The following is a 9,545-nucleotide window of genomic DNA, read 5'->3' as shown; positions in this document are numbered from 1 at the left end:
AGTTTGTTTAATAGTATAGCATGGTTTACAGTATCAAATGCTTTCCGCAGGTCAAGAAAAACAGCCCCCACTGCCCCCCTCCGGTCCATTAATGACTTGATTTTTTCAACAAAGTAGCATGTGGCAGTTTCTGTAGAGTGGTTTGTCCTAAACCCAAATTGCATTGGATGCAGTGTAAAAGAACTGTTGTTGAGGTGGTGAGTAATTTGCTTTGCAACCAATTTTTCAAATATTTTTGATACAATGGGTAAAATACTGATTGGCCTATAGTTAGATGTAAGGGAAGGATCTCCACCTTTAAAAACAGGAACAACAGCAGCAGATTTCCATGATTCTGGGAATCTCCCCTGACTCAGTGAGGTGTTGATAATGTGTGTTAATGGACCTGTTATTGAGGGGCTGATTTCTTTCAGTAAGGAAGTGTCCAATCCATACAAATCCCTAGCTCTGGAGGCTTTGAGCGATGAGATCACATTTGTAACTTCTGATCCTGATACATGTTTTAAATTGAACATAGACTCATTTATACCAACAGCAACAGTACTGGATGAACATACATTGCTAACTATGGCTGGGAAACTCTGAGCTATCTTGGCAACCGACTCGATGAAGTATTGGTTAAACGTCTGTGCCACCTCGATTGGATTTTGCAGAGTTGAACCATTAACCTTTAATACAACTTGTTTCATTGAGGTTGGCTTTTGACCCGTTAATTTATTGATCTGTGTCCATATACTTTTCGAGTTACCATGACAGTTTTCGATGATGGTGATGAAGAAATCTGCCTTAGCTTTTTTCAGTTGCCTCGACACTCTGTTCCTCAGCATGGTAAATTTCTGTCTCTCATGGCTCAATTTGGTTTTTGTGGCTGTTTTTAAGGCGTTGTCTCTAGCCTTCATGAGTTTTATGATGTCGTCATTCACCCATGGAAGAGACTTCTTCTTGCTTTTGTGTTTAATTCTAACTGAGAATTCACTGATTTTGCTTTGTATGTTCTCCATGAGAGACTGACTGATTATTTCCACATCCTTGTCTTCTAGAATAGTATCCCAATTCAAATTAGTTATGGCAGTTTTGAAGGCTTCCCTTTTATTTTTTGGGATACCAATGTAGTCCTTGTTACCAGAATGTGTTGTAAATCGCCTGTTGGTTAATTTCCTTGAGATCAATATTAAATTATGATCTGACAGACCAGTTAGCATATTATATGACTTTGTGATTCTTTCTGGCCTGTTGGTGAGAATCAAATCAATTTGGGTACTAGTAGTATTTGTGATCCGTGTAGGGCCTTTTACCATTTGTACCAAGTTAAAACCATCCGTTATTTGCTTCAATTTTTTACTAGCAGTTTTATCTTCCCAGTTTAGGTTTATGTCGCCCATTACAATGACTTCCTTCTTGAAGTCACACTGGCGTAGTATGTTCTTAAATTTGTCAAGGAAACTAATGTTGGAGGATGGGGGACGGTAAATGGCTATCAGGGTGAAAGACATCTGAGGTGCAAGATTCACATTGAGGCCTAGACACTCCAGGTCATTTGAACCCTGCCATTTAATTTCACTGCATTGAATAGTGTCTCTTACATAGACAAGAACCCCCCCACCTTTCCCCTCAGCTCTGTCCTTTCTATACTCCAGAAAGGAGTATAGATGGCTGACCATCCCAAGAGTTAGAACTAAACATGGTGAAGCAGTGTTTTGTTATCCAGCACAAACCTGGAATAACCTACTCTGACCACTTTTACTGTAAGTCAAAGCAAAAAATGTTCCTTTTTTACACTGCCTACTCCACCCTGCGATGACTGCAAACTTATTTTTTAACTTGAAAAATCATTTTAAACAAACTTTCTTTATCTTTGCACCTCTTGTCAACACAGCTATTTTTAATGGTGATTTTTGTCTCTTTAAACTGTAAATCATATAGTAATTAATTTTACCTAATATCTTGTCTCTTTACTCTTTTATCGTAAATCTGTATCCTCTATTGTGTTTTATATTCTAATGCTCTGTAAAGCACTTTGAATTGCCCTGCTGTATGAAACGTGCTATACAAATAAAGCTGCGTTGCCTTGCCTAGAGAGCTGGGTAGTTCCCCCAAGAATTGGTGGGAATCAATATTGAGCTAAAGTATACATTCCCATGATCCAAAAGACCATATGCAAGGATAGAACCATTTTAAATAAGAATGTTAAAATCAAATTAATACAGCATCTCTTAAGCTGGAAACAGGTGGCACCAGATTAAATACACTTTTTATGAGCAACCACAATAAAGGCTGCTTGAGACATTACAGAGCCTTTAAATACATTTTTAGAATAACGTGGAAAATGAATACATGTTTATGGTTTAAAAAATATGTCTAGTTTCAGTGGCAATTTAGCACTGCAACATTCTATAAAGTTCTGCTCCGACTGCTGTAATGATAAAATTATCAAGTCAATATGTTAATGTTAAATGGACTGCCATTGTTTTCTTGTTGGATCAGCAAATAAAAACATTTCATAAAGGTTGCATGGAGGTACACTTTGGGGTGTTGGCTCTCAATGGGATTGGCAGTTCAAGCAGCCTTAAGCCTTGGGCTATTTGTCACACTATTTGACATAATTTGAAAAAAGACAAAAAAATTCTTTGTCTATTCCCCCTCCCCCTCTCTCTCTGTCTCTCACACACTCCTCTCTTGCTGTCAGGGATGAGCAACTTTATCTCTGCTGTCTTTCTGACCAGATGTTCAACTCTGTATAACCCATGGCTGGATTATCCAGGCAGATCACAGCCTGAGTCCCTCATGTGCTCTCTTCCCATTGGCTCTGTCACCTCTTCACCTCAGTCAGATCAACAGCCATTTAATACAGTCACTTCTAATTAATGTGCAACATAAAAATATTATTTAAGTATTTCATCCAACACAGGATGTTTAGTTTGCGATTTTAAAAAATCATATTAAAATTCTGTCATACTATGCATTTGTAACAACATTGTGAGCTCCGTATGACTCACACCTTGCTAACAACAATAACTTATGTTTAGAAAAGATTTATGCATGCTTTCTAATTCAACCTATAGGGGGAGACTTCACTCAATGATAAGTTACATTGATGGAAATGAAAATAACAATAACTGCAGCGCCCTTATTGTGCAGACGGACCACGTTGTTGTGGCTGTATACCTGCTATGCTATGCTATGCTAAAACATTTTTTACATACAATTACAATACAATTTTTTAAAACATTTCTAACTTTTAATTACTGAAAATTACTTGTGATCCAAAAATATCTTTGAGAGAAAACTGAAAAGTATGAGAATAATTTATAAGTAAACTAAGGACTGCATGTGTTACTATTTTATTTATTGGAAAATATAAATTATGCTTGTTCTAAGTAGTAATTCCCTAGATTTGAATCACTCGGGGAGACAACTCAGGTGACTGTACATTCATCAACTTGCAGTCATTGCTAGCAAGGGTTGGTATTAATATACGCTACAAAGGATTAACTAGACGATTTTTCCAGTGCAGCTGTATCCAATAAAGCACTAGTAAAAGGCCTCATTCTGACAAAAAATATTGTGACCAATTATAGCAGGATCACATTAACGATGACTTTAAGACAAGCTCAATTCAAATGGCCACCAAACCTTCAGTAGACCTCACATTTGCAAACGTAAATGTTTTTGCAAAAACTATTTGAGGAGAATACTGATTTCACATTGAATTTTACGGTGAATATCTAAAGATGACTGCTCACCAAACCGAGGTTTGTTGGAGGTGTGGCAAATACATGACATTGTGTCAGCATATGTAAAGCATCTGCACACCCCAAAGCGATATTCATTTGTTGATCTATCATAACTGTATATTGCACATGTGGATGATCTTCCTATCATACAAGTGGTAACGCTAACATAGTTGTCAAAATTATTTTGTGGGGCCATTTCCCCCAGACCCTCAAGTAATGGTGCTACTAGCACAGGATGAGTGGCTAGATTATGGAATGATTGCCTTTTTGCTGTTTATCCATATGAATGGCCTTGAGGATGCAGCCATTGCTCTGTTTAGGAATATTATAAGACAACAAGATAACAGCATTGCTGTTGTCAATGACAATTTCAACAACGGTGATTAAGTCCAACCAGCCATAGACACTGCTGGTAATGATGAAGATGACAACATTGCTGTTGTCGATGAATATATTGGTAACGGCAGACAAGTTCAACCGGCCGACGATGCTGCTTCTGAGGCCAAAGTTGACATAGAAGTCAACCAACCTGTAAGAGACACTCCACTGCCCGGAGGATCCAGAAAAGGGCCAGAGAAGAAGACAATGATGAAGCTCATGAGAGGAGCAGCAAGAGAGCCAGGCGCAGAAGTATACCCAGCGTCAGTGCCCTCGTCTGGCCCAGCGCCAAGTCCTGAAATGAGCAACGGGCAGTTCAGGTGCCTGTCTGACATCATCACCATCAGCAACACAGACAGCGACGTTGAGGAGGTCGACCCAACGTCAGTGCCGTCCTGTGGCCCGGCACCAACTGATGCAATAAGCAGCAGGCAATTCAGTTGCCTGGTGATATCATCTTCATCAGCAACACAGACAATGATATTGAAGATGTAGACTCAGCATCAGTGCCCTCCTCTTGCCAAGTGCATGAACAATCCAGGAAGAGGTCCAGAGAGGAGGAGGAGGAGGAGGAGGAGGAGGAGGAGGAGGAAAAAGATGGGAGAAACAGCAAACATTTCAAACACTGAAAGTTTGCTGACAGACATTTTACGGAGACTTACAGAGCATGTAAGAGCCATCTCCAGAGAGACCTCATCTAAAATGTTTAATTATCAAAATATTAATGATAAAAGGGTTATCCCTTATTCTGATGACTCTAATGCCATATTACTCTTTTAAATACATCTGTGGACATTGTACTTAGTCATCATTTCTTAGCTTGAATCACAGCTATACTGTCCTAAAATGCTTGAGTTTCTAGAGATTTCCATTGTTTACTTTTGACAAAGGAAATAATAAAATGCTTGGCATAAACTTTAAAGGCGTCCCACACATTATAATGACGGAGTTATACTTTGTGTTTGGTTTATTGAGTGAAAATATTCAATTCTGAAATGTCCAGAGCTGATCAAGGGTGGATAGTTGGGCCTTAAAAGTCTTTAAAAAAAGAAAGGGCATAAGTTTGATATCAGAAGAAGGGGGACGCAGAGCAGTCATGGGATCTCCAACTCGTGAAACAAGTCAATACACAAGTTCGTTACTTCATAGGCTCTGAAATCTGACACAAATTCCATTGTCCGGTTCAGATTACCTCTTATTTTGCCCTTATGGCTAAATTTCAGTAGAGAGCAGAAAGCAAAATGAAGCAGAATGCATTAGTTGACCTTTGGGTGGATTATCACAGCTGATCGTATCTGATGAGTAAGTGCTCAGAAAGAGGCACAGAGAAATTCATGTACACTTTCTTGTGAAATGTGTGGTGCTGAAAGCTTGGTGACACAGTGACTAGCTGCTGTGACCGGCGCTTGAGGTACTGTAAGATAAACTGCAAGCTAAACACTAACATGTTAGCTGGCAGGGAACATGCTAGCACTGGACAAACACATTACCCAGGTCAAGTCGCTTACTGACACTAGGGCTACATTCAGACTACAGGCCAATCAGATTGTTTTTCAAATCAGATCTTGAAGACAGACTGTCTGACTGTTATTTTCAGGTGATCAGATCAGATCTGTGTGTCCAGACATCACCAATCTATCTGCATGTGTTGCTGTGGTAACAACGTAGGCATCAGTAACTACAGAGCTATGCCGGTGACACAGCTTTCCAATGCAGAAGCATGAGAATTTTCACCCTCCAAACAATCGCACTGTCAAGATACGGTGCAGGACTTCTCTGTCTGTGTCAGACTGTTATTCTACATGTTGTCCTCCATGGTGCTATACAAGTAGCAGCATGGATTCTGCTTAACACTTCTGACACTCTGGATTTGACATTGTCATTGTATGTTGTTATGCCAATGACACAAAAGACACTTTGAAGTCCAATTTCAGCGGACGGAGTGTGGGTTGAGATACATCTGTAGAAATCTGTTTACAACCACATTTCACACCAACTCCAAACGTGGTTTGGATCCAATTTTTTAAAACAGGCATTTCATGTGGGGTTTTTTTTTTGCCGTCCAGACTGTCTAACATCTATCTGGATACAATCTAGATATGCCTAAAAATGGATTTTGGCTGGTGGTCTGAACAAGTTCTAAGTTACAGTAACACCGGTTATGTTAGAGACATATTATATCACCCTCCTGTCTCACAACTTTCTGCAAACCAAACCATTTGTTTCTGGGAGGAAATCCAATAATAGCAGTGATTCATTTTCAATGTAATCAATTGATTTTTTTGTGCTGGTGTGGCTTGGAATGACTTAGACATGGTGTCTTCCTGTATTCCTAAGATGTTCCTCAAATATCTGGCATTTCTGCATTAGGAATTATATTTCAACGGTGCAAATATATGACTGTAGAAGTATAGGAAGCTATGGTATAGTGTGACCACATTGTTAACTCCAATAAATCTAATTCCCATGAGACAAAGTTAGACTATTTAACTGCTCTGTAATATAATAGCAAATATACCTGTGCATCCATGGTAAAAAAAAACAACCAGTCAGGGAGAGGGAGAAAGAGAGACGGGGTGGAGGGTGGAAGGGGAGAGGAGGGAGAGATGGAAAGAGAGTAAGGCAGGTTGGGTCTGGGGATGAGTGTCTGGTCCCTAAGGCTGTGTGTGTGTGTGTGTGTGTGTGTGTGTGTGTGTGTGTGTGTGTGTGTGNAGTTTCATCTATATTCATTCTGCTACAGTGGGCCGCCACAGTAAGACCCCTTCTAGCTCTGAGAGACAAAACAACATCCATCCATCCCCTTCTCTCCCTCTACCTGTTCACTGTATCTATCAGTCTCACCCCCAACTTATTTCGCAGCACTGGCCCACCATGTATGAACACGACAGAGAAGAACACTTTATATCTTACGATGTGATATGGAAGCGCTGTACACAATTTGATACTAAGCAAAACTTAAACAAGTAGAGCCAATGTGTTAAAACCTCACATTTCTTCCACTTACAATGCATTAAGGAGGAAACACTGGCACCTAACAAAATTAGACCTAAATGTCAGTAGCATGATGCCAACACTGACACATTATCTGTATATTTCTAAACACATTTTAGGACACAACTTTATCACTGGAGACATATGTGTCATTTTGTTATACCATTATACCAACCAAAGTCATAACTTATTATTATTCTTTTAGTGACAGACTAATAAGGGGAAACATAACACTAAGAGGGGAAACATAATTAAGTATAAAAAGATAGGAAACAGAGAGAAGAAAAAAGAAAGAAAATGAGAAAGCCAGCAAAAAGGAAAGAGCTATCTATATTTCTGCTTGTGTTTCTGCTCTATCTACTGTATGTGTGTGTCTGGAGGGTCCTAATTGCTGCTGAGGTCAGGCTGCTGAGCAGTAAAGGGTTGTGTTTGATGCAGGTAAGAGGGTGTGTGCGTGCATGTGTGTGTGACTGCTCTGCATGCCCTTGACTTGCAGCTGGCAAACAACGCTTTAGGCCCCCACAGCTGCCTCATCATTACTGTTCACAGGGATCCCCTGCCACACGCACACACACACACACACACACACACTCGCAGGCACACACAGTGAGAGAGACTTAGTCACAGCTACACAGGCACAGACACAAAAACAGACACACGCAGACATACACAGAGACACTCACCCCTTCCCGCAGGCTCCTCATTAAGCCAGTGTAGGCGGCAGCGGGAACGAACCACAGTCCCTCTGGGGAGCCTCTCTTCTCCTCCTGATAGAGAGACATAGAAAAGACATGGAGAAAGGTTGAGAGGAGAGAGGAGGAGGGGGTACAGATGGGGGGGGGGGGGCAATGGCGGAGTAGAGTGGGAGTGGGAGAAAGGCAAAGAGATAACGTTGCAGAGATGCAAGTAGAGAGGAGTGAGGAAAAGGGCAAGAAAGGGCCAAGGCGGGGAGGGGAGACGAGAGCAAGAGGAGCCATGACATCTTGATTACTTGGTTACCATGTCTGCGCCTGAACATGCTTTCCTAACTATTCAAATTCAACAGATAACCTTCTTTGTTTTCTTCAAAATATTGATTTTCCTTAGAAGCATAGTACGTGTGGGCACATCACATTTTTTCCTTAATTTTGCTTGTTTGCGTAGACATCTCACTCATAATTACATAATGAGAGGTAGAAAAGGGAATTCACGCTTTCACTATACTCAAGATAGTTTTTATTAAAATTGACAAGACTGCAAATAACAAGGATTTTCATGATCAATTCATCTCTCAACTACTACTTCAACAAATAATCCAGTAATCTTTTAGTCTGCAATATGATAGACCAGAATTACTGCCTCTCGGTTCTCTGCCTTCACCAGCCAGTCAAGTTGTGGTTTACATCCATGTTTGTCCAGGGTCATATTTAACCATGACTGCTGACAATACATCAACATATTCTAGAACATGGATGCTTTAAACAAATCATCATCCCTGCAGCACAGAGGATCTATTCAATCACCACAGTTTCAAGGTGAACACTGAAGATGAGTGTCACCAATGAAGTATCTGACCAATTGTCTCCTTTTCTTTTCCTGAGTTAAGATGTTGAAATAATGGACATTATGAAACATTTGATGTCACAGTGAAGTTGACCTGTGACCTACTGGATATAAAATATCATCATTCTATCATATTAGAAATGTGTGTGAAATTTTGTCACAATTAACAAATGAATTCTTTAGTTATGGCCAAAAACAGGTTTTGTGAGGTCACAGTGAGAGTACTTGTGCCAATTTTCAACCAGGTCTGTGTCACCATGGTGACACAAACATGCTTGAAAATCGGGAAAGTATCCCTTTAAAGTGTTCCTGAGATCCACTCACAATTCATTCACGAGAATGGGACGGACATACAGAAATACATGATAATAAGATAATAACCAGGCCACGGCTGTCTTCAATGCAGGGACATAAAAATAGATTTAAATGCTCGTCGCATTTCCCAAAGACCAAGGCAATTGCTTCTTTTGTCCAACCAATAATCCACATTCAATGATGTTCCATGTACAGTTACATGAAACTGAAAAAAAAGCAGCAAATCCTCACATTTGACAAGCTGAAACAGAAAAAATGGCAGTTTTGCTTGATAACTAATTTAAATGTTTATTAATACTGTTATCAATTCATTATTTTTGAATTGACTCTTATGATCATGATGGAAACATGTGCCTCTCTCCTGATACAATATGCTACATATATATATATATATATATATATATATATACACTCTGAGATACCAGCACTATCTTACATCCCAAAAAACTCTGATTATTTCAACCAATATTTTTATCTTTTCATGAAACAATGTCCCATTCCATTGCTACTGTGCTAGGCTCTAGGCTATATCTAACCTTGAGGATAAAGACAGCACTGGAGGCTATAGCTAATCGTTGTCATTGA

The 9,545-nt window shown here is 39.7% G+C and overlaps 1 protein-coding gene across 1 annotated transcript in view; it reads right to left on the bottom strand.

Annotated features, from left to right (window-relative positions):
• The window catches only part of ulk4 (unc-51 like kinase 4), a 114,612-nt gene that overhangs the window by 81,312 nt on the left and 23,755 nt on the right, over positions 1-9,545 (bottom strand). The window contains exon 19 of the mRNA XM_050047611.1: positions 7,787-7,870. Coding sequence (XP_049903568.1) covers positions 7,787-7,870 — 84 coding nt within the window. The remainder of the gene's footprint in view (positions 1-7,786; positions 7,871-9,545) is intronic.

This window comes from Epinephelus moara, chromosome 6 (genome assembly GCF_006386435.1).
Source record: "Epinephelus moara isolate mb chromosome 6, YSFRI_EMoa_1.0, whole genome shotgun sequence".
NCBI classification, from domain to species: domain Eukaryota; kingdom Metazoa; phylum Chordata; class Actinopteri; order Perciformes; family Serranidae; genus Epinephelus; species Epinephelus moara.
This window is presented reverse-complemented; position numbering and strand designations above follow the sequence as displayed.